Source organism: Melanaphis sacchari, unplaced genomic scaffold (assembly GCF_002803265.2).
Source record: "Melanaphis sacchari strain LSU unplaced genomic scaffold, SCAv2.0 Contig91_pilon_pilon, whole genome shotgun sequence".
NCBI classification, from domain to species: domain Eukaryota; kingdom Metazoa; phylum Arthropoda; class Insecta; order Hemiptera; family Aphididae; genus Melanaphis; species Melanaphis sacchari.
In genome coordinates this window covers 120,632-147,089 of record NW_020271649.1, presented here as the reverse complement: position 1 = coordinate 147,089, position 26,458 = coordinate 120,632, and the positions used below count along the sequence as shown (strand labels likewise).

Here is a 26,458-nt window from a genome sequence, read left to right as displayed (position 1 = left end):
ACCGGTGACCGAGGCGATGAAATTACACCACACCCTACGAAAGTCAAAGTATGTATATGCACGTGTATACATACACACGCACACACATTTATATATTTATAGGTATACATTTATCCGTACACTATATAGGTATATATTATATATATATATATATATATATATATATACATACATCAATAGGTACGGCCGTTTGAACCAAGCCGTTTTATACGCACATAAATTATTTAGATATATAATGTGGTCGTAACCGCGGTTATACGACCGGCGCGTGTCTTGGACAGTGGCAGAATTGTGTGTTTAGCTCGACGTACGATTTTTCCCGTGCCAAATGTTCCGGCAAATGTCTCGATGAAAACCAAACACGACGGACGATGGTCGTACGCGCTAGTTAGCCACGGTCAGCCGACGTTTTATGCCATCAACTCGTGTGCGATCGACCATAATGTCATAGCCTACATAATAATAATGTATAAGTAAGTCGAGGTTTTTGCCGAATCGTTGTCAAGCGACTGCGATAAGACGTCATAATGTGATAGGTTAAGTACCATCGTTATTTACGTTACCGCGGTAGTTTATGGTACAGCCGCGTAATATTGCTGTTACATAATTCATACTGCGGTTTGTAGTCAACGAAACTACAAAACTTCGCATTGAACAAATGTTATAAGCTGTTGTAAAAATGTATTAAACACACTGCTTTTACGATAACCCGTTTGAAATATCGACAGTGTTATTATTATTACGTTATCGTTCAAAGGCGTTTAAATTGTTCTATACCCAGAAGAGATATCGCATGCCCAACCGAACCCGTGGTTTGTTCAATAATATAACTTACAAAATGACCATCATAATATACTATGCAATTTCACGCGTAAGTTGTTATTGTTATTAATAGGCACATCACATGGTTTAATAGGGCGTGGTTTTGATGAGTCCTGTTGAATCCCTTGTATAGGTGTGTAATAAACATTTTAATTAAACCCCTTATCCTCCACCCGTTAGATTAAATCCGATTGTGCAATGTGTTGTGTATTATACATAGTAGACGGTTCTGAAGGGAAAAAAACCACAAGAAACAAATATTAGCTATATGGTTGATTGATGAGAGACAAGACACGATCGAATTTGATAATTATTTTACGATTAATATTATATTATTTATCTTGTGTTCACGTCAATAATACTCATTCGTGGGTATTATTGAAAATGACGATGACCGTCCGGAAATATCGAAATTTCTTCATTTCACGTGTATGTCTACCGTACATTGTGAGTGTTCAATATTATTATTTTTATTAATTATGTTATGACTAATATTATATTTGTGTTAATAATATTACGATTTCTGTGGACTTATTATCACGCCAGTTATTATAAATTCTGTAACCCTTAGGTATATTATACCTAACTAATACGCATATAATGCGTGTTTTAAACGAGTGCGCGGTAATGGTTGACTTAGATAGGTACTCGTTAATTATTACAACATAAATAATTGCGTAATGTTGATTTGCATTCCAAAAAAAAAGCATAATAATATAACATTAAAGTTAACGACATTTCGTGATATTATGAGAGTACTTCGATCTAGCCACGTGCGTTTTGGAGTACCTACAATAAGCCAATAATAGCAATAATTAATGTAATATGCAGGTAATAGAAAGCCAACATTGCATTACCTTATAAATGTTCAAAACAATGATTTAATATAAAAAGAATCATAACTTGCTTTTAATATTATATATTTTAAAATGTTTAATTCAGAATTCATACCAAAATGGTTTTGTATAGGTAAGACATTTTCTTAACTGTATAATATATTATAATATTACAATACGTATCTAAAAAAAAATTAACTACATTTTATTTTATCACAAACAAATTGTTTTTCTCATGTCCCTTTGTGATATACAGTTTGGAGTTAATTTCATTATATGTTTTACAAAACAGCTGTTATAGATAATATTTTATATTCTCATTATAGCGTATACATAAAATATTTCAATGAATAAATTGAACTCAAGACGTTTTAGTAATTCATCCAATAAAAAAAAAAAACTTTGTTATAGTCGTCGACGTTTAAGCTTTTGATCAGCTAAAGCAATGTTAGCTATTGGTTTTAAGATGATTTGGACTTTATTTGTTTTAAAGAACACTAAACATTGTCTGGAGTATGTACATTGAAAGTTTTTTTTTAAACTTTAATAATAAATCCTTGTCTTAAAAGTTCATATTTTCAAATTCTATTCAATTGTCAATTAAATTGTTGGTAACAGGGCAAAAACAGTACAAAACTTCCAGGGAATTCGCTTAAAAATTCATTATCATTTCAAGATTGAAAATGATTTTTATTCGAGTATCATTGTTCTAAAACTCTCATGTATAGTTTTACATTTGATTGTGAATATGCCATATAATAGAATGTGATTTACAAATAAAAAAAAAAAACTGCAACAGTTTTGTTTTATTTCATTAAACGTAGCAAATTCAATTTAGTATTACATTTTGAATGCAATGATAAATCAATAATCGTCAAATTTTTATGTTAAAATCGATAGTTAAAACTTAATTTAAGGTAAACTTACCATCATATTTTTACAATTTTAAGTTGCTCTTTATATACGAGTACGTCATAACATTATTAAAATCTAAAAATGTAGTATTATCTATGACTTATATGTATATTGAGTCTATACTCAATAATAAATCAAAACTAAAAATGTATTATCCGAGTTTAAATCAAAAGAAAAAATATAGTGGCATTTCATATTTATGGTTATTATAAAATAGAAATGTTTAATTTTGTTATGAAATTAATAATTAATATTTAAGTACCTGCGTAAACTAGTTGATGTTAAAGTTAAAATATTAATTAATATATAAATTATTTAAATTAAAAAAAGTTAAAAATAAACCTTAAATTCAAACATTTAACATTCAATATTTAATCTTTAAAATAATTAATATTTAAAAAAAAAATGTATATACATTAACTCTAAAAAAAATTAATTTAATAAATTAAAAATTTCCTATATTAAGTATCCTCATCTACTACAATCTATACGTCCAATTTAAAAGTCTATTTAATAATTTTTTTGTTATAATAGATACATTATAAATTATAATTATAGTATAGTTTACCCGAAAATTTAAGTAAAAGTAAGTCCAGAAAACCAGAACATTTAAATATTTTTTTAAATCAGTATTTTTCTTTTTCCCGTTTTAATCAACTTAATGTACAATATTAGTGTATAACAGTAATACAAGACCAGCTGTTGATGTAGTGATGAACGAATAGAGAGGCAATATACAATTATTTTTGAGAATATATTCGTAATTAAATACTATAATATAATATAGTGTCCATTTATAATAGCACTCAATTTCTGTACCTACCTACCTAGTAAATACGTTTATATTGCCCATACTTATTTAGGGTTTGAATCGAGTGAGTGGTGTTTCTTAATTTTTATGTAATTTGAATACAAACTATTAATAAATAATATTTTTTTTATCTACCATACGTAGGTAAAATATATCTATTATACGAAGGTTTCATAAACACAAGAAATGATTAATGCCGGCCGAAATCAGTGTTACACAACTGTCACAAATTAACAACGAAACAATATTATTCTAGTCACCAGTTTATTAGTGATATATGTTACGAATGTACGCAATATATTATAATACTGTTCATTCACAAAATTCAATATTTTTATTTTTATTTTGATTAACGTCATTTTAAGTCCGATATATACAAAACCATTAAAGGGTTATACCGGATTTGTGCATATTTCGATATAATAGTATATTACCCGCGGGATAAACCTTAAATTTACCCAAGTAGCTTGAGCCATGTCAGATTATCGGAACTAAATTATTTGATTATTTTTTTTTTCCTTTATTTTAACCAAGTGATTTAAGATAAACTGTGTGACAAAATACTAAATGATTTTTTTTTTTATTATTATTTAATACGTATTTACGTATTTACGTAGGTAGGGTATTTTTATAAAGTAATAAAGTGTGTATATTTTTTTTATGGATTGTCTAAAATAATATCAGTTATAATTAATATGTTATTATTTTAATATTTATTTTATAAAAAAAAATTATAAAAGAGGAATCATTAATTAAATTGATTGATTTAGATAGTATTCATTCACTTAATAATAGATATAAATCATCAAATATTTTTTCGTTAAATTGTTTAGGAATATTTTTAGTAGATATTTTACCATAAAAATGTAATACTCTTTAACACATTCGTAAAAAAATGTTAAAAATCACAGTTCTAACATACATTTTTCGTATGCGTGCGATTGTAAGGTACATTGATCAATAATTATTCTTAAGTAATATCGAAGTTAATCAAAAACTAGGATTATCTAGGATATCGTAACATACGAAATATATTACAGCATTTTGCGTTCAAGAAATACATAAAGGTACCTACAATTTAGATAAAAATAACCGTCATCTCCATGATTTCTTTTTGCTTAAATAAACGTTCAATATATGTCGAAAACAGTGTTAGGAACGGTCGGATGGGTTGGAACAATTGGGTGAAAAATGAGTTGCGAAAAAGCAAAAAAAAAACAGTACAGTGAGTAAAATAAAATCTCATAAAAAGATATGATTCTATGTAGACGCGTACCTATTCTATAATTTTATGTATTATCGGGTAACGCGCTACTTATACTCGCCATTGTAATGAGGCGGCCGGTGATGGTCAGAAACCTTTCAAATTTAAAAGGTCACTAAGTTACACTAAATTGATATGCATTTTCCTAATCTCTGCCACCCTCTCGAAAGCATTTGAGGCGAGTACAATATTGTGTGCATTATGTTTGCGTTATGACTAAACACATATAATTTACGGCTAAAAATATATTACTGATATGGCTTACGGTATATGGGAGGAGAGTGATCTAATAGACACCAATTTTGTTAACAAGGTGATGATGTATAAATTACATTTTACATTGTACATATTATTAATTACTGATTGGAATGATGAGGTATACCATACTGGTAATATGTGTATTTGCTCAACAACATTACAACACTGAAATCTTAAAATTTAAGTCCACCATAACACTGCTGCTTTCACCATTACAGATCTTACGTACATTAATGTCTGCTTAAAATCGACTTGTATATTTAGGTAAAACGGTGTCTTCAGAAAATAAATTTATTATATGTTTAGTCTGATACATAATTTATATTAAAGTATTAAATTATCATAGTAAATATTCAAAATTCTATATCGTCTTTCCGTAAATACCGTTTCTATACTCTTATTTAATATATATAAATATATATTTTTATAAAGATTAAAAAACTTATAAAAAACCTTGCATTAAATTTTAAATCTAGGTATAAGAGGATTTTTTTTTTTTTTTATTTTAATTTCTATAAAATACAAAGTTGATCAAATTTTTTTTCAAAACCAACCTCAATATTAAAAATTGAAGATTTTTATCGATTACTCATTGAAAAACATACGTATCATTATTAAATCATAGTTATGTATGATTAAGGATTAAAAATAAATGTACTAAGTGATTTTATTTGTGTACGTTTATAAAATTCAAAAATATAAGGAAAAAAAATTTGTGCCGTGACCAGGATTCGAACCTGGGTTATTGCGGCCACAACGCAAGGTCCTAACCACTAGACGATCACGGCGTGATAGTACTCATTTAACAAATATAGTTATATTATATATTATATTTTATTATTTAATAATTTAATTTTTTTTTAAATATACGATACAATATCAATTGACAATAACCAATACTTACATTTTTTTTAAATTTTAAAATGTTTTACTTTAGCTTGAACATCTAATTTTAGTTGATATAATAATTGATAAATAATAAGTATACCTATAAGCCTCCTAAGCTTATTTTATTAGATAATAATAAAAATAACAATATTTAGTCAATAGGTATTGGGTAGTAAGTAATTATAGCATAAAAAGTATAAAACATAAACAGTGATTTCTAATTAAAATTATGTCTTTCGTATTATTATTATTTTTACTTATATTTAATACACATATTAATTGTTATATAATTTTTTTTCTTATTATGACAATTAATGAGTACCTATATGATTATGGAGGTGTCTTCGTTTTAACTGACAAAATTACGTTGGTTTATTGTTAAGTAATATTATTTGTGAAGTACTACTATAGACATGTTTTATTTGTTTGAAAAAGTTGGAGATTGAAATTTGAAAATATATTTTAATAATGATAAAATATTTGATTGAGTGTAGCTTGAAGTCGTCACATGAAGTGTTTCATTCAGTGCGAACCAAGGAATATTTGAAATTATTTTCAATATTTTTGTTTGAAACACTTTATATATTTAATTTATACATATTCCTATATGGTTTGGCAAAATGTCTTCAAAATAGTGCTGCATAAGAAATGACATATTTTTTGTACAACAATAAAGAGTGTTGCTAGCTTAGAGAGGTATTATGCCTTTTTATATTGAGAGTGAATTGATAGAGAATTTCAAGTAGCTATTAACTTAATAATTTTGAGAAAAAAATGTGGGAGTAAGATTTTTATCCAGAATATGTAACTCCGAGATATGTTATGTTCGTTGGCTAAGATATATTATCACCTTTAAATTTCAAAGTGGTAGAGGTTTTAGATATGACAAAGTTTGGATATAAATGATATAATACAGCAGCTATAGTGCTTTACTTTACATTAATTGGAACTCACAATATTTTCAATTTTTCCACTCAGCAATATGCAATTCTAATGTTTAGATGAGTTTGTAGATTTGCATTAACAATATCAATACCTCTATGAAAAATGTCATAAACTCATAAACTCATTTAACATTACTTATTCAAATAACACCACAGTGAAGGACGATCGCCATTATCTTCCAAAAATGTTTAGATATATAGTTATTAATAAAATATTAAGTTGTTTTTGGTTTAAAAACTAACTTTACAAATGGTAACCAACTACTAAATTAAGTAAATATTTTTAAGTAAAACCTATGTTATTAAGTATTTCATAACTTAAAATTATCTAGGTATAGCTTGAAAATTTAAAAGCTTAATTTATTATTTGACTACTTTAATCTAACTTAAACTGGTTATGGTATAAAAACTCTGGTTAATAAGTTCCGTTTTAATAATTTTCTGATCATAAATATTTATTAGATATAGGTATATTTAATATAATATGCCATATAATCTATCAGCAAAATACCTTACAGGATTTTCAATGAGTGTGGAGGGGTATGTGGGTATGGCTATATATGGTGGATTAAGGATCTAACGAAACAAATCTTCAAATTTTTATATTTAATAGCATACATTTTTTTTTTTTTTTGGACATGGCCCGTGGTCGAGAGAGTATATAACTAAAGCAGAGAAGCCCACTTACTTCACCCTGGGTAATGTTACTACTATATAATATGTAGCCCACGTGCAAACTAATCCTATAGACAGAAACACAAAGTAATAATATACATTTGGTTAGGTTAACGTCATATTTTTGATGATAGTCTATTATAGTGTTATACACGGGAAAAAATCGTTCATAATTTATTGCACCATAAATAATGCCATTGCGTGATGTGTAATGTATAGGGAATAGATTTACAAGAATTTGCATAATAAATGTATATAAAAAAAAACCTTAAGAAATAAAGCAGAGTAAGCTAAAAATTAGTCAAGTGTTGTAAAAAATTGTATCATTCAAATTTTAAATTATACATATTTTTTAGTTTAATTTAGTCTATAATATAATATAAACGGGTATAAACAATGGTACCTTATGAACTTATACCATTTTGTAATTGGTTTTTATTTTTTTATTATCATGATGTAAATATAATTATTAATTACACAGCTTATTTTTTATCTTTATCATTTATTAGATAATACATTTTTCATGTAATTTATTTTTAAATAAAAATTTATTTTTCTTTTTTTTGATCTACTTTTATTTAATCTTGTCATTATTTTATAACCCGAAAATATGATCCACTTTGTTCTTTAAATACTATTGGTTATCATCTGTATTCTTAAACTAAATTTACTAATATTAAATAATATAATTTGTCTATTAACAGGGTTTTTATATTTATAATATTATCTTAGTATATACATGTATTGTGTGTATGTGCTTGTAAATAATCAGTAGTTTTAAAAAACACAAAATCTATTAAAGCCACATAGTATTAGATTTCGTTGGTGTTTCCGTTGACTTTTATTTTAGTAAGGTGCCGCTATAAAAGAAAAACTAAAATAAAATTATTTTACAGGCAATATAACGTTTGGCTATATAAAATAACTTACATTGTACGAGTATATAATTTATTTAACACGACCATAATTTTACTGATTTTCTTGTGTACACTTTGAGGCTTAATCAATTTTTTTTAAATATTCAATAAATAATATTTTAAATTTTAAAGCGGTATAAAAATAAAAACCTATGACTTAAAATTATATATTTTAACCAATTATTTATCAATTTAAAAATTGGTTATTAAATGTATTAAATTTCCGTGGTTAATAAAAATAATTTCAGTTCGCTTAGGCCTTAGGTGTAATATTATATGTAAATATATTTTACTGACTTGCTGAGAAAAATATATTCCGTCAAAATAATTTTTAAATGTTTATTTACAATATTATACTGTATAGATATATTTTTTTTATTTTTTGAATGTACATGACTCACAACTTTTGCGGACGTGGCGTTAGGTATATCACATTTCTAAATATTTTACTGTGCATGTGTTGTTTAGAAATGTATATAAATATAATATTAAATACTTGATTATCGATTTTAAGCTCGTAAAAAACTCGTAAAAACACTATTCTTCCACTGAATTGAAAGTATGAAGGAATGTTAATCATTCTAAGTGAAAAATTCTCAACTATACATATAGTTACCAACGTAGGTCACACTTTTCCTACCACTGTCGAAAATTTTAAGTTAAACAATATCTAAATATTTTTACATTATTTCTGCGTCACAATCAAGTGGTTTTAGTGTAATAAAAATTAAAAAATATCCATAATTTATTAATACTTTATATTTTAAATTAATATATATATATATACATATACATAATTTATATTATATACTTAGAAATATATTTCAAATTCGAAGTATATTCTACGGCTCTACGCAGTATATTTGCAAACACTACGACGTAAGTTTAATATTATTTAAATCTATTGTTATTCAAATAATAATTAAAAAATGTTATGCAATTATAGTATATATGTATTTAATATAAAATATATATACCTACTGTAGTTTTCTTACACTATCGGTCGAATAATTAAATAACATAAAAAAATGGTGTTATATTTACCCAGAATATAATTGTCGTACATTTTGAAGAGTGTGCCTTATGATAAAACTAATATGAAATTATTGGATTAATATACAGAAACAAAATAAATGTTAGAAATTTCTAAATGTATATCTAACTTTTCTTTTTTTCGCTGTTGGTTGTTAAACACTAAATAAAATTATTAACTTTATAGGTTATATTTGTATGCATTATTATCATTTTCTATATATATAAGAAAAAATAAATTTAAAAAATTAGCCAATACACGGCATTTCTAGCTTTTGATTTAGCTTCACCTATAAAATGTATATATTTTTCTGTTAAATAGACTAAGTCAAGTGTAAAAAAAAAATAAAACGTGTACAAAATATTTAACACAAAAAAATGATAAATATACATTATTTAAATATTATTCGGAATATACACTTTCAGTTATATATAAAAACAATATATCTTGAGTGTATTATTATTTATCTAGTAAGCATAAGTTATGCTGCATAACCGTATACAAACTATAATATTGTATAGATAAATTATTGCATGGATTGGACTGTATAAAAATAATTTCAGTGTATACATTGATAGAGCGCTAAAGAGATGGAATGGAATGTATATTAAACAATTAAATATATGTTATGTACTTATATATAGCATAATGAATTGTATCAAAATCGCGGAATCGTGGTCTACTATTACGGTACTTTATATTGTAATACAAGTACGCAACAGTTCAAAATAATCATCATAATATGTACTATGTTTGGTATTTTAACTATGTTCAATTTCTGAAAAAATACACAATTATACCTACCTATAAGATATTACACGTATATACTCCATTTTATTGCAGATTTTCGAAATATATGAGCAAAAATAAGTGGATAATAAAATTAAATGAAAAGCTTAAAATTTAGTTACTGTTTTATTGGTATCCTGTTTATACGTCAAAAATATCGAAAAAGTCTAAAGTACGTAAAATGTATTGATTATATGAAATAATCAAAAAATATGTTCATGGTTTATACACAGTTTATGAATATGAAGAATTCATCTTTAAACATAATAATATTTTAATTTGCTATAGTTGTGTATGGTTATAAAATAATTAAATCAGATTATATACGTATAATTATTATTTATCAGACTTCAAAAAGTAACTTTTCCGATTTGTGAATTTCGGTAAAACTAATAGTGTAATAAATAATAATAATATTGACATTAGAAAACTAAAACTTATTTTCTCTGCAAGAAAAATTACTAAATGTCAACAGAAGTTTTTTTTACAGTACAATTATTAATATTTTATAAACACAGACTGTTTAAGCTTATTATCCGTTAGTTCACTATAAAATATATGCCTAACTTTAATAATTCATCTGTGGCTACAAAGTTTCAACCCCTCGAATTTTCCAGTCAATTTTCATGTTTTGAGCTATAATATATTATTATATACCAAACCAATTTGCACGCAATATTGTATTATAATATTATTAAAATATAGTAATAGTAAACACAGACGATTCAATGAATACAAACGATAATAATTTAAAAAATATGATTTGGAATGCGTGTCATTTTTTTTATTGTCTCACGTTTTATTGATTTCTCTGTAATCTATTAGTAAAGTATAGGAAAATAGGATACAATTAAATTACACCTAAATTTTGCCTTTGAAACGGGAAATCTGAATCAAATCAATCTGCATTGGCCGTTAATGCAACTTATGCAAGTATTTGTTACAAACACCGTTTGCATTCAATTGTGACGAATCTGAATAAACAATACTAAAAACTTAACATAAATAATATGATGTTCACACATTATAGTAAGTTTACAAACACAACATTGTATTTCGATTTGGACTTGGTTGAAATATTTAATATAGTTAGGGTAACTCAGACGAGTTTTCAGTTCTATCGTAAAACTATAGATACATTTTATTTTACGTTTCTTGCAATATTATACTGATACAGTCTATCTTTACTGTGTAAATTGCTTAGACGCATAGTATTTGGTAGAACATTACACATATACATTTTGCATAATATAACATTTAAATCGGTGGATCAATTAATATTTTCAAATTAACAAGTCAAAAATTACAATTACTTCTAACTTTGACTGTACTTTATTCTTCAATGTTATTAGTAGTGACCAATGGTCATATTATATCATTAAAAAATGTTTAAGTTTATAATGATATGCTACAAGTTTTGTGAGTAAATAATAATTTTTTTTTATTAATTTAAAAAATATAAACTACTTGTATATTGTATATAACAATTTTAAAACCTCAGTGATCCAGAAATTTAAAGTACAAGTAGAAGAACATTGCGTATAAACGACTGTTTTACGTATCTAACGTACCTTCATAAAATATATATACATATATATATATAGGTTTCTATTATTATTTTACGTTTAAATTTGCGTATACCTATCGGATTATTTCACTGATTCTTTTCAACAATACCAGTCTCAAAATAATACTTTAAACAGTTTAATGGATAACTAATGAACTAGGTAGGTGTATACTGTATAGCCCATGTATGTGTATGTGCCATGCTATGTAGATAAACCAAATAATCCCAAACTTTCAAATTCCAAGTATACACACACGTATTGAGCAAAACTTGTATCATTGTTTCAGTAAAAGTATTCAATTATATAGTTTATTATGACTTTCTATTATACAATACACACACAAACGCACATACAAATATTTATGTATGTATTACATAAACATATATATATACTAAACATTTAAATTGTCACTTGAAATGGAATAAATTTATTTTGACGGTGACAAAGACGAGATAAAAAGGCGCATCACAAGCGTATTGCGTTAAACGTTCTGGAAGAATGTATACACAACAGTGTAAAGGAATGAAACGATCCCACTTCACGGAGAAAAACTTGTGAATTGTAGAATGTTGGTGCCATCTGCCTCCTCGGGCACCTTTATATTTTTCAACCATTTCATTCACTTATTCACTGTATATTCACATAAATGTGTAAATGTATAAATACATATTAAATAATATTATTATATATCATAAATACTCCCACCGTATGAATCCGGTGCACATATTGTAATACGTCATGGCCGTGGAAATTTAATTTATTGTTATTATATGTAGGTAGCTAACAAAGTTTATAAATTGTGATAACACTGTGAAAAATAATAATAAATTAAATAATAATTATGAACTAACAAAAACTAATATAAATTTGGTAATATTTTAATGCTATACGTGTGTTTATCATCGTTATCAATCAAATCTTGTAAAAATTGTTAATTATTAAAAGATGAATTAATCGTCCTAAACGTTTTTTATTCTTGCGACCGCTTAAAAATAACACTCTAGAGTGCAGTTCAACGTATTCTCTTCTCCGTATAGATAATGTGTTATTTTTTTACTGGAGTATTATGATCGATTAATTCTTTACAACCATTTTTTTTGGATGATATCTGAATATAATATGTCGTTCACGTACTATTCTATAAAACTCTATTATGTAAAGGGCTGACTCATCAATGTGAGTATTGTTTAAATTGTTCCTTTCTATACATGTATTAGGAAGTCCCAAGAATCGCATCTTTGATTATTTTATACGTACGTACATATTATATCCTGCTACTAAATTTAATTTTAAGTCTATTATTATTATTATTAATATATATGAATAAAATTAGCATTTAAAAAGCACTTACTATTATATTCATATTGTTAGGTTTGATAATCACAAAAATTGAAAAAATTGTTTATTAACACCGAAAAATATATTAATACGTTTTTAATTTTCATTAAATTAAGTATTAATTAGTTATTAATTTCAAATAAAAAATAATACAAAACATTATCACCGAATAAGACTTTTACTAAAATAATAAGAAAATACAATTTTAAACAAATGTTAGCTTTACTTTAACGGTAACAACACGTATTAGATATTTAGACGAAATGCGTTTTTTTTTTTGTCAACATTTTTAGAATATCATAGTCGATTTAATTACTGAATCTTTAGAGTAGGTACATATTATAAATATATATTTTATGATCAAATCAATGTTTCTAAGATATTCGTTGTTTTTTTCTAGACGATTTGACTTATAGTACGTATATCTGTTATCCATATGTGGAAATGCGTAACTAATATCTAATAATATGTGTAAGAATTTAATAGTGTCTTTGACTTATTTATATTTTGACTATTTTATAAGGTAAATGTTAAAACTATATTATTTTATGCATATAACATACTTATTTAATTATTTTTTGCTTCAACTAATTTGTAAAACCATCATAAGGTCCCTGTTAAAGTGTTAAATTAAAGCTTTGTTTTATATTTTAAATACGTATCTTACCATATCTTTACTTTTATAGATACACGATGTTTCTGTATGTTAGATTATTTTTTAAGCTTTATAAAACTTGATAATTTATTATAATTATATTAGTTTTAAATGTAACTAAAAATCTAGATTCAATGTTATTATAAATATTAAAATAAATAAAATAATAATAAAATATTGTATTTAAGTTGTCATTGTTTATATTATAATGTATTATATTTGATAATGCAACAAAAACTTGAAATTATTTTAAATATTATTTTGTCTATCACTTAAACTAGTATGTTGGTAAAATTAAAATCAAGATTACTGTAACATTTTATCAATTAAAAACATATACCTATATACAAATTAAAATTAAAATATTCTATGTATTAAAGCTACGTATCTCCTATTTTGATCTTGAAAACATTTAATTTAACGAAAAAATGTTAATTGTATTAGATTACAGTGCTAGTTGTCTTAATAAGTTAGATAGAAGCAATATATTTTGTTTCAATTTATTTAAGTAATTATATAGTATTTTGATTTTCCTTAAAAGTAACATAATTACAGGTGTGTTTTTACTTGTTAGCGTTGAGGAAGTGATAGATATTTATGCATATATTTGTTTTTAAAAATATTTATTACACGTAACAATCGATTGCATGAAAAAGTTAATAACAAAACCAAAATTTAAATTATAATTTTCTATAATGTTAGTAAAAAAAATAAAAATAAATACATATTATTATTATCAGCAATCAATAAAAAGTATATTATTATAAATATTTTATAGCTCATTTATTATGGGCTATGGGCTATGGCTTACAAAAACCATACTTATCTTTTTGTGCAAACTTGATGTTATGTTTTTATGTGTTCATACATTTTATTTAAACTAATGATATGTTTTAAATGTTGACATTTTGTAGCATTATTACATCGATCATCGGTTGCATTGCCTTTGAACGAATGATTCGTCATGTTCAACACATGACAATTTGAAAAAAAACGGATATTATAACTATACCCAATTTATTTTTAACATTCGTGTTTTTTTTTTTTTTTGCAGATCAATTGTTTTGTGGTGCTGGAAAATGTATAGCTGTAGAGCACATCTGTAACGGCGTATTCGACTGCGAATGGGGACAAGACGAACGGAATTGCGGTAAATTATTATTTTAAATAACAATATTCCTTGTCCCGGGAGGAAAGAAAACACATAAACACACGCATGTCGCACACACACGCACACACGTGCGCATATTTTGAAATGTCACAAAAACGAGGAAGCAGAGTTTTTGTATTTATATTTATGTGTTCAATGTGTGTGTACAGTGCGACTTAGTGGCGAGATGGGAGTAATCGGTGAAGGGATGCTGGAGCTTTATTCACCGAACACAACGTCTTGGCGACCCGCGTGCATTCAGAGTTGGGATTCAGAACTGTCGGCCACCATAATTTGCAACATACTTGGATACAAGTAATATCTGCATGATTAACCATGCCATGCCTCCCATCATGAGTTATATGTCACATACAACCTTAACACACCTACTATAATATTATATGTGTGGTACCTAGTAAATTAATTTTATATTATTTTACAATAATATTACAATTAAGAGTAAAAATATAAGATTTTCGATAATTGATCTTGCAAATGTTGATTCGTTTCTTTTTTTTCATTATGCGAAATTTACTGACTAATGTAATACTAGGCTTAATTTAAACAATAAAATCATGACAAAATATTAATATTATTTAGTAAACTACTGTACAGAGAAAAATGTCGTAAAAAAAAGTAAAAATTTCCCATCAATATAACAATTTATAAAATTATAATACCTACCTGTACAATATACATACCGTATTATAATACATATATTTATTATTTTATGTATTTATATTCCATGCATAATATATCCACCCCGATTTATTGCACAAATAGCTTATACGATAATGGTGTTCCTGATTCAGACGAAAAACTCGTTTTTTTTCATTGTAAATTTCATTCATAAATTACAGGTTATCTTCTAGAAGCGTGCTCGGCGAAAACAATAAGCTTTTGGCATCTGTTAAGTACAACCAATCAAAAGAGTATTACGACGAAAATAAAATGACCGTATACAGGGAAATCCGATACTGTCCGGATACCTACTTGTACCCGTCTATAAGTCTCTTATGTTCTAATTTTGGTAAGTTTTTCATTGGTTTGGAATTTTTATAATTTCGTGACAAAATATAAATTAGATAAAATGTATAGGTTCCTAATATGGATAAAAAAAAAAAAATACCAATATAGTAAATAATATTACCAAATGAGATATTACTCATTAGATAGTATTGTATATTGTGATTTGTCAAGTATGCTCATTTCCGATTTTCCTTAGTTATTACTATATTTATTCAAATTTTAATTTTATAAATTTATAAGTACTTGCACTTAATGACTATATTTAATAATTATCTTTTTACGTATTTTTTTTTCTTGTGACGATACAATCTTTTATTTTTCCGAATGATAATCATTTTTTTTAATCATAAGTATATAATGATTCATTAAGGAGATGATTTTTTTTTAAATGTTACATAAATCAAAATTTCAACGAATACCTGCCTAGTGCCTATAGTTTCTGAGTTTTGGTAATTACAAAGGATCAAAACCCGAGGTAATACACTTAAAAAATGGCTTTAATAATTTCAAAATTATAGTAATAAAATTAATTATTTATAATTTTGAAAAATTACCAAGTATTATACACGCTAGTTCAAGTAGTATAATATCTCTTTTATATTATATATGTAAGACAATTATCAAGATTTAAACATTTTTATCCTTAGTACATAAAGTTTAAAAATTTAGAAATTATTCGTTTGAAATAATATCTAGATTTTAGATCAGATAAAAAATTCAAAAACTTATCTGATTAACATTAATAATATAAAAGGGAAGTTTTCATTAAAAACAAATAAGTTGTTATCTTCACAAAATATTCCTTAGCTGATTTAACTAAATTCAAGAATTTGAAAAAAATCTATATATTTAAATAGATTTAAAAATTCCAAAATTAGAATTTTATTTTAATAAACACTTACATAAATAAAGGACAAAGAGGGGTGTGAATAATTTTGTATACTGTTAAACTTTAAAGCTATTTTTGTTTGTAAGTTACTCTTACCTATATATAATTTAAATTGCATTTTAAGAGCATCCCAATCATATTTATAATTTCAAAACAAAGGCAAGGAGATGTATAGTCTTAGAAAAACGTTAAAAACTGATTAATATTTTATTTTTTATTTTTTTCATGTGATAAAAAACTGATTTTTTTATCTCCTTAGCCTATACTATCTTATTTTATACAAGATTAACCGTATTATAATAATATTGGTGGTTAAAAAATCTCCCATCTTCATGAATATTAATTTAAACTACTGGCAATATACCGACTATTATTTCTATTCTTGATAAAAAACCAACGTCAAATTTAATTTTATAATATATACAGAGTGTGGTGTCAGACGAAGACCGCAAACCATATTCCGCAAGACGAGGATTGTAGGTGGCAGACCATCGCTACCTGGTGACTGGCCATTTTTGGCCGCAATCCTCGGGGGCCCGGACGAGATATTTTACTGTGCCGGAGTGTTGATATCCGAACAGTGGGTTCTGACAGCAGCTCATTGCACTGGAGGGTAAAAACATTGTAGTATTAAATACGACGATATTAATATGCGTTAAATATGAAAATAATAAGATGACATAGAAACAATAAAATTAATATGGTAATTGGTTTGTGTGTTTTTCCAGGAGGAAAATCCTGGGTGATCTTTCAGAGTGGACCATACAACTGGGCATGACGAGAAGACATTCCCATTCGTTTTTTGGTCGAAAAGTGAAAGTAGAAAAAATTATCAGACATGAAAAGTACAACAACGGGCCCGTTCAACACGACCACGATATCGCACTTTTCAAGGTACCTACCTATGTTTGTATTATAATATGGTAATGCAATATTATTAAATTATCGTTTTCATTCACTGAACTACACCGATTGATGAATACCGATCATAAATGATAATGTATTAAATGGCACAATATTACCACGCAGTTTCGCGTAGGGCATAAAAACGGCCATTTTGCTACGCATGTTTCAACAGATCTTCTTTCTATGTTTAAATGCACTATGTTTCATCGCATTTGTTACCATCGATAAAAGTTTTATTTAATACTTTTGAAATATGATTTAATTTCCTTACAGGTTTAAAATGCATATCTTATTAATAGTAAAATACGATGGTAAGATATATATTATATTAATTATTGTTTATTTAGTAGCTCAGGGCGTATTTGAAAAAAATGCAATTATCAATTTGTAGATTTATTAATCTATATATTATATAAATAAATATGTGAATATCTCTAAGAATCTAAATGTTTAAAGGAGCATAATATCAAGTCGGTGTCGGTGAGTGAGTGAATGTACAATAATAAACACTGTATATTATACCTATAAGACAGCCATCTATATTAAAACTGTGTAGGTATATTATAAATAAAATATTGTCGTTAGATGGCCGACATGTTAGTATAAGTTCATGATTCGATAGTAAAATACGTATATTATTCAATAATCTAACGGTCAGACAAACGTTTTTATTTTCAGCTTAGCGAAAAATTAACGTTTCACGAGTTTTTACTGCCGGTGTGCTTACCACCGCCGAATATGGTTTTGAAAGCAAATATAAGCTGTACAGTTATCGGATGGGGTAGACGCAATGGCCTCGAAGGTAAGACCAATAGGTTTTTTGTACGAAAAGTAATAATATGATAATATTAACAATTTAATCTCATCGTCATACATTTTCTATATTGTGCAATATAACTTAATCATTAATGATAATATAACATTATACATTTACATTGTTTTGAAATTAATGCTTATTATTACGTAGGTACACAATAATACACACATTCACTCACTACTATAATGTTTATTACGAACAAAATTCTGAAAATATTTATATATTATTAACTCGAAACTTGTAATTTGTATGCATAATAAACAAAATAAACAAATTTTAGTTAGCTAGTCAACAATGTAGTCAAATAGTCAAATATTTATTAAAAGTTTCTAATAATATAGTCTATATAAAATAAAAATTTTAATTTTAATAATAAAATATAAAATTATAAAACATTTAATTTTAATTTCTAAAAAAAAAATTATATAGCTTTATCGTTTAGATTTGATTTATATCGTATTGTTTTGAGAATAACTTATCAGTCTTAAGAATTATTAAGTGTTTGAATTTATGTATTTTAGTCTTTTATCGATTTTAATTAAATTATGTACCGATCATCGTGATTGCTCGTGTATTTGGAATCTGAAAAGTGAACTATATAAGTGTAAAGTATGCGGTAATATATGAATTCAGACGCATTTAAAATCGAAAATCACGGTTTATATTTGAAATTTATGTAATTAAAGTGAATATAATATTTGAATATTCGTAGATATTGTGTTATTATCATATAATTTAAATGATTATTATTTAATTATTAAAACGACGCGCGGTCAGACTTTTTATTCAATTCGACCGTGGTATAATAAATGTTTTTTGCAGGTGACTTATTACATATTATAGAATTTTTTTATACCCAAATTGTGTATAAAAAAGAATAGCTTAGAATAGAATCAAATCTATTTAATGGTTTAACGCGATTCGACAATTTAAATGTATGAAAAAAAACTCTTTCGCGATGAGGTTGTCAATGACGGATTATTCGTTCTCTTTCACCTGCACTCGGATTTAAACACCACGTCGGGTTATATATTTTATCTTTTCGACTGCATGTTTGAAAGTTTTAGGACCAACGGCTATTGTTCAGTGACAGATCAATAAATTTTTACTCGGTTTTTTCAATACCACGCACGAATATAGTATTATAGTAAAACCGCACTCCGTCACCATCGCCACCAAACCTATTAGGATACACGCGTTCCAAAATTTCGAAAGTTCTAAAAATCATGTGTTTTCATAAAATACGGATCATAAATTTAGCTTTTACCGATATAAATCAGATTTTTGCAGCAATATATTATTTATGCGCATATATTTTTGAGTTTTTTTGTTTCCGATTAAAATTTTTGTTTTCTAGTATAAATGAACCACTTTTTAGTGCGTTTTGTTAACGAAGGTATATAATATTATGTATGTTTATAATGTTTTCACTTTATAGTATAAGAATAGAATTTACAAGGCTTCGATTTCGAAGAATACATTTATTTTTTGTTACAAATAAATATATGTATCGATTTTAAAAGTTATTAATGTTCAACGGAGTAATCACGTTTAAATATAATATTTATTTAGTAAAATATAATAAAAAAGAAACCATAAAGTGGTTACTAAAATAATAGAATATTACAGACTATAAAAGTTTTCGTTTCTTAATAAAAACAAAAATAAAGTCACGTTTATTACTGTTTTATTAATGTAACATAATAATATAAAATTTAGTAAACAAAATAATTTGCAACACAACTATAAATTATTACATTCTGTAGACTGTTCAATGTGTTAATAAATTAAATATTACAATCCAAAATCTAATTAAATATAATTCATAACAATAAAAGAACCATACTTAGATAAAAGTCGGTTTAACATAATCGTATTGCTTCAAATTCACTATCCTCGTCACAGGATTAAAAAATATGTTGTGATATTAAATTAGAAAGTAATAATGGTATAAATTGTTAAAAAGAAAAAATAAGTTTTTTTTTTTTTTATCTTGGTTCTAGTTAAAAACACTTAAGAATTGCACTTGCTTGCATTAAAAAAAAAAAAAAAATACAACAATACATTAATAATATTTATAACTATTATGCTGTATGTTGAAAATGTAAATCATCTTCTAGGCACTAAGTTACGATATAATATTACCTAATTAATTCACAATTTACATTTTAAGTTTTGAAACAATAATTTTCAATTTAATATATCATTCAACTTGTTGAGGAATTTTTACTGGTTTATAAAGACATGGAAGTATTTTAGTAGAACACCTCTAACACAACAAATATTTCTCTAATAATAACTTTGCTGTTTAGTTAATTTTTTATTTGTGGCACTCTAAAAATTGTGTTTTCAGTCATTTTCTCCAAAACAGAAAAGATTTCAGTCCAAATCATATTTATTTTGATTTTGCTGACGCAATCTACTTAAAAAATAACCGAGTTATTTTTATATTACTTTTCAGTTCTCGATAAGTAACAATAGGTACTACTCATTTATTTCAGATGATGCTATCTGATGGTTACTTTAAGAAGGTACCTTAATATTCTTAAATACACAGTACTATTTAAAGCGTTAATTGAAGTCTAAATTACCCGTTTTACAATACCTGTAAGTTATTAGGTCAAACAAATTTAGCAGTCAATAGTATTTTAAGTTATTACATGATTTAATTATTATATAATATAATAAGATACTAATTTTTAATTTATATTAACAATCCAGCACAATATTAAATAAACAAAAATACAATACATGGAATCATAACTACTTAGGTATTTAAAATATTCACTAATTCACAATTCCATTTTAATATTTGATTGTAGTGCGTATTTATCTGCCTTCTTATTATTCATAAGTAAATTGAATTTAAGTAAATAAATTACTTATTGATATCAGCTAATTTGTGTATATTTGCTCGTCCTCTTCGCCAGTTTACATATCGTATAAACCAATTTTCATTGTAGTTTGAAATTGAAAAACGCTATCAAAAATTACACAGTAGTAAAGAATATTTATTATTAACATTTCACAAGAAAAATATTAAGTATAAATCTAATCTAGAATACAATAGAATCGAATTATCTCTTTCGACATTTGTTTAATGAGATAGGGTAGATTTAAAACATAACTGAAAATATTAAAATAATATTAGCAAACAATTATTAAAATTAGCTACCTTACGTTGTATCTTAATAATTTGTTAGATATAATCTACTTATTTTTTTTTTTTATGAAATACAAACTAGAGAGTTTTCAGATTGAGTGTTTTTAGGTTTTATATATCCAGTTATTATATTATTTTTCTATCAGCAAGATGGAAAAATAATAAAAAATCCGACTGCGTAAAAAAATACGCGAATATTTACTGACCTAATATTTTCTAAACTAAAATATAGTAATTTAAAATTTCTGAAAACATACACACACATGGCAAATATAACACTATTTTATTTGCATAAGCTCATGAGACTGGTAAAATAAACATGTATTTTTTATTACAAACAATTGTAAAGTGTTACTAAATAAAAATGAATATGATAAGACAATTTTTCAAATCAATTTTTAAATATTTGTGAAAAATCCTCGTTTTTTTAAATTGTATTGATTAATTTACTTATAGATTACAAGTGAAAGAATCAATGAGCTATTTTTTATAGTTCACAATGCTTTTTAACTAATAATTAAATCTATAAAAAAATATAGTATTTTTTTGATATTATTATTGATTTGAAACGTATATTCAAACAGTAAAATACAGCAATGGTATTTATAATTATATTATATTGCTTACGTATTTTATTTTATTGCAGATGAAAAATACGTATAACCCAATAAAGTTTTGCTCTTTAACAGAAAATACAAACATAATCATTATCGGGTTTTTTATGAAAATAATAATATTTCAATTACTAGGAAAATTTCAAACTATAACGTATAACTTGATAGTTATTAAAAAAAAGGTTTTACTGATAAAATTATTAAAACTATAATTATTTAAAAGTAACTTTTTTAAACCATTTATTTTGTTATGTATACATATATATACATATAAAATATATAGGATATAGGTAACATTTATTTGCCAAAAAATTCTTAAAAAATCCTTTTAAACTTCAAAACTAAAATATTAAAAAAATTCTAAATATAATGACATAATATTATACGATTTAAAGACACCTTTTTATTTTTATTTTTATTGATTGGCTTTTTAATACAGAAATATACTATTCCTATCATATATGCCTTATAAAATAATTAATTTACATATTTTAATAACGGAATATGTATTAATAGATATAACGGACGTAACAATTGCCATTTTTATTATATCAAAAAATTAAATAATATTACTAAAAGTTAATTTGACAAGTAATTCTTTTAAAATGTAATATTCATTCCATAATTTCTTACAATACGAATATAATAAATTCAATTTACAGAATGGTAATGTTTAAATGTTGGTATTGCTGTATATTGTTTAGTGTTGACCTAAATTATTAGTTATTTTTTCTTCAGTATTTTATCTTGATGTATTATTAATTAATTTTTATACAGTAAAATGTACTACAATTTAAAAATGTTAACTTACGATTTAAATATAATAAGTGAAAAAATGTTTGAAACAGATCAACATTTTACACCGATTGTATATTTTACTTAGAAAACCACGATTTCAAAATAAAATTTCTCACATTATGTATACTTCTAAAAATGTATCTACTGTTTATTTTGTAGTTCGTAGTCCCTGGATAAGAAAATAATATTTAAACGTTTATATCTTGTCACAACATTTTAAAGTGAGGTGATAGAAAATAAAAGAAATCGATTTTTTTTCTTGGAAATCAAATTTATATAGCACCTATCTGAATTATTATTACAAAATATTTTTCTTACGTTCATAATATACAAATGGTATATTAACACCTATACGTATTTATTATAATCAAAAAATCCATATATATTCGTATATAATACATTAATGCACATATAATTTTTTGAAGAATTCCGAATTATGGAACAATTAATTGATTTATATTTTGTTTCTATTTGTGTGGTAGCACAGTCAATAATTGATCAATGATTAATATTGACGTTTTTATTTTTTGCAGGAGCCGATTACGAACCAACAGTAAATGAAGTTCAAGTTCCCGTACTGGACAGAGATTTGTGCAACACGTGGCTCAAACAGAAAGACGTTAATATTACGGAGGGAATGATATGCGCTGGGTACGAACAGGGTGGCAAGGACGCGTGTCAGGTGATTATCTTTAAACAAAGAGTGGAGAACATAGTATCGTTCGATCGGATTCACTTGAAACGCGTAAACTTATTTAATTATAATTATTGGAACGTTTTGCGAGTTGTTATTTTTATTGTCTATACCATGAATTACGAAACACTATTCCGCTTTGTCATCAATTTTCAGGACTTTGTTCTCTACACAATTTAGTCGAATGAATTGATTTGGTACGTATAGTTATTGTGAAATACGTATGTATGCAACGTACGTTAGGTACGAAATAATACCAAGTGATTATTTTATCAAACAACACCCATTATTTCAAATTTTCAAAAATCTATTTATGTTTTTAAAAATATTTTTCATCGTAATTTACAAGCGAAATAAAACAATATTTTTAATATTTTTTATCATCATAATTTATTAAGTTTTTTGCATTTTTTAATGATAACATACATTTTTACATTCATATTCTTAAGTTGAAAATCGAAGCTTTTTGGGACTACTTATCGTGTACATCGTGTAAGTTCAATACAATCATATCACTCCATTCGGAGTATAAAAATCTAATTAAAACAGTTCATAAATTTATAAAACAATTTTATTTATGACTGATTTTGGCATTTTTTTATTTGTTTGAACAAAAACCTATCAATTCGTACTTATTACAGTCCTAAACTATACACTCTCGCACATAGGTACACGATTTTACAAAAACTATATTATATTGAAAAAATATAAATATCGTAAATGCGTAACGGTTACTGATTGTTAAGATGAACTGACTGCATAACAACAATAGATGGTACACTTGGTAAATTATCTATATATACACACTGGATATAAATCGATACATCGACTATAATTATGCACAATAATCGAATGGCAACGGATTTATAATAAACAAGTGATTTTTTAACAGGGTGACTCGGGAGGTCCACTACTGTGCCCGATGGAAGGATATAAAGACCGATGGTTCGTGGGTGGCATCGTCAGCTGGGGTGTGGAGTGCGCGACACCCAGCCTGCCAGGTGTATATGTCAACGTGCCGATGTATACGGAATGGATCAAGAACAATATACATACTGACCAGCTGTTTTCGTCAACAGACGACGATTATTGAACGTGATTTTCCATGAGCATGGCGCGATCGTTTTTCACCCCTCCGTTATTCCAATTCCTATGTCCCTTATCACCAAATGTACACTTCAAGCTGCAATTTTCTGTACGTCTGTTGTCTTCGATAATTATCGTCTTTGGATTTTCCTTACATACCAGAAAATAAAATATAAACGAAAAACAGTAAAGCGTAATAATACTAGCTTAATCAGTAGTGCAATGTCGGCTTACATCGTAAAAACGGAAGTATTCTTTAGGTACCATTGATATGAACATGATATCATTATGTATAATTTTCAATATTATATTTTACCACAACATTTTGTGATTTCGATCAGTCCATCGGTTCGATAGAAAAAATATGTAAAAACACAAAATTATCTTTTAACTTTTCATAATGATGTGTATGGTGGCTGTCGTAATATGTATGATCATCGATCAATATATTATGTAAAACACCGCGAAAAACCTCGCCATTTATATTATATTTGGTTCATCTACTAACAATTTAAACGCTTTAGGTATTTAGTCTAATATTTAAAATAAATTTTTCCTGAAACTATAAGTGCCTATACATTCAAATTTTATAAGGTACATTCGAAATTTTCGCTTTGTTTTTTGAGTATGATATGATAGTTTCATACTGTAAACTATGGGCAGTCAATAACTGATTTTGATTTACGGAAACAATGATTCGAAATTTTTCAAATGATACATTAACGGAGCTTATACCATTTGAATTTTGTGATTTGTGCTACTTTATACCCGTGTAATATAAAATATTCATCAATGTGATATTTTCACGTCATCTATCATCACTGTCGGTACATCATATTAGTTTAAATGTCCGGCAAATGACTTACAACCAAAAATTTTTTAGGAAATGTACCACACTATATATGTTTAAATAATATGGCACGTACAATCATAGTTATCCGTCCAAAAACATGAATCCTGATTTATCTTATAGTTTTATTTCGCTTGGGACTTTTATTAAAATAAACGATATATATATAATAAAGTGTAGTTATACCCTAACATTGTCTGACTTCTTGAAATCAAAATATTCATAATTATTATCTAACCTACTACTATGGTTGTATATTTACTATTAGGAGTACCACCCATTTTATTTTCTAGTGAGCGATATAATTAAAATACAAAACGTTCGACATCTGATAAAAATAGAAAATAGTATAATCACATATATATAATTTTAATTTATTTTTTTACCGAAAGACTTAACCATAATATTATTATCTACAAAACGTTAGCTTGCAATTTTCGGCAAAACTATTAATTTTCTATTCACGCACAGATAAAACTGTTATTGTGTCATTAGTCATAACTTCCTTATAACATTGAATTTAAAAAAAAAATCAAAATTGCTCATTGATGAACACACGCATACACATATACTAACACACACACACACACACACACACACACACACACACACACACACACACAGCAACATTGTTCAGTGCGTATTGCTCATGATTTAATTTATATTTTAGGTTAGTTATCTTGGAATTCCTGGGTACTGGAATTTCAATTGTGATTGATACTTTCTTTCCTTCGTTGATGCAGTTAACT

At 25.8% G+C, this 26,458-nt stretch overlaps 1 protein-coding gene and 1 non-coding gene across 3 annotated transcripts in view; one reads left to right on the top strand and one right to left on the bottom strand.

The window, feature by feature from the left end:
• The window catches only part of LOC112602885 (atrial natriuretic peptide-converting enzyme-like), an 87,661-nt gene extending 61,693 nt beyond the window's left edge, over nucleotides 1-25,968 (top strand). For both annotated transcript variants that reach the window (XM_025351230.1, XM_025351231.1), the window contains exons 13-20: nucleotides 14,768-14,863; nucleotides 15,034-15,178; nucleotides 15,724-15,893; nucleotides 17,208-17,394; nucleotides 17,510-17,675; nucleotides 18,366-18,489; nucleotides 23,613-23,761; nucleotides 24,666-25,968. In XM_025351230.1, the coding sequence (XP_025207015.1) occupies nucleotides 14,768-14,863; nucleotides 15,034-15,178; nucleotides 15,724-15,893; nucleotides 17,208-17,394; nucleotides 17,510-17,675; nucleotides 18,366-18,489; nucleotides 23,613-23,761; nucleotides 24,666-24,866 (1,238 nt within the window). In that variant the 3' untranslated portion in view covers nucleotides 24,867-25,968. The remainder of the gene's footprint in view (nucleotides 1-14,767; nucleotides 14,864-15,033; nucleotides 15,179-15,723; nucleotides 15,894-17,207; nucleotides 17,395-17,509; nucleotides 17,676-18,365; nucleotides 18,490-23,612; nucleotides 23,762-24,665) is intronic.
• Nucleotides 5,623-5,694, bottom strand: Trnah-gug. The gene has a single exon. It is a non-coding gene; the product is annotated as a tRNA-His (tRNA).
• Nucleotides 25,969-26,458: the final 490 nt, after the last annotated feature.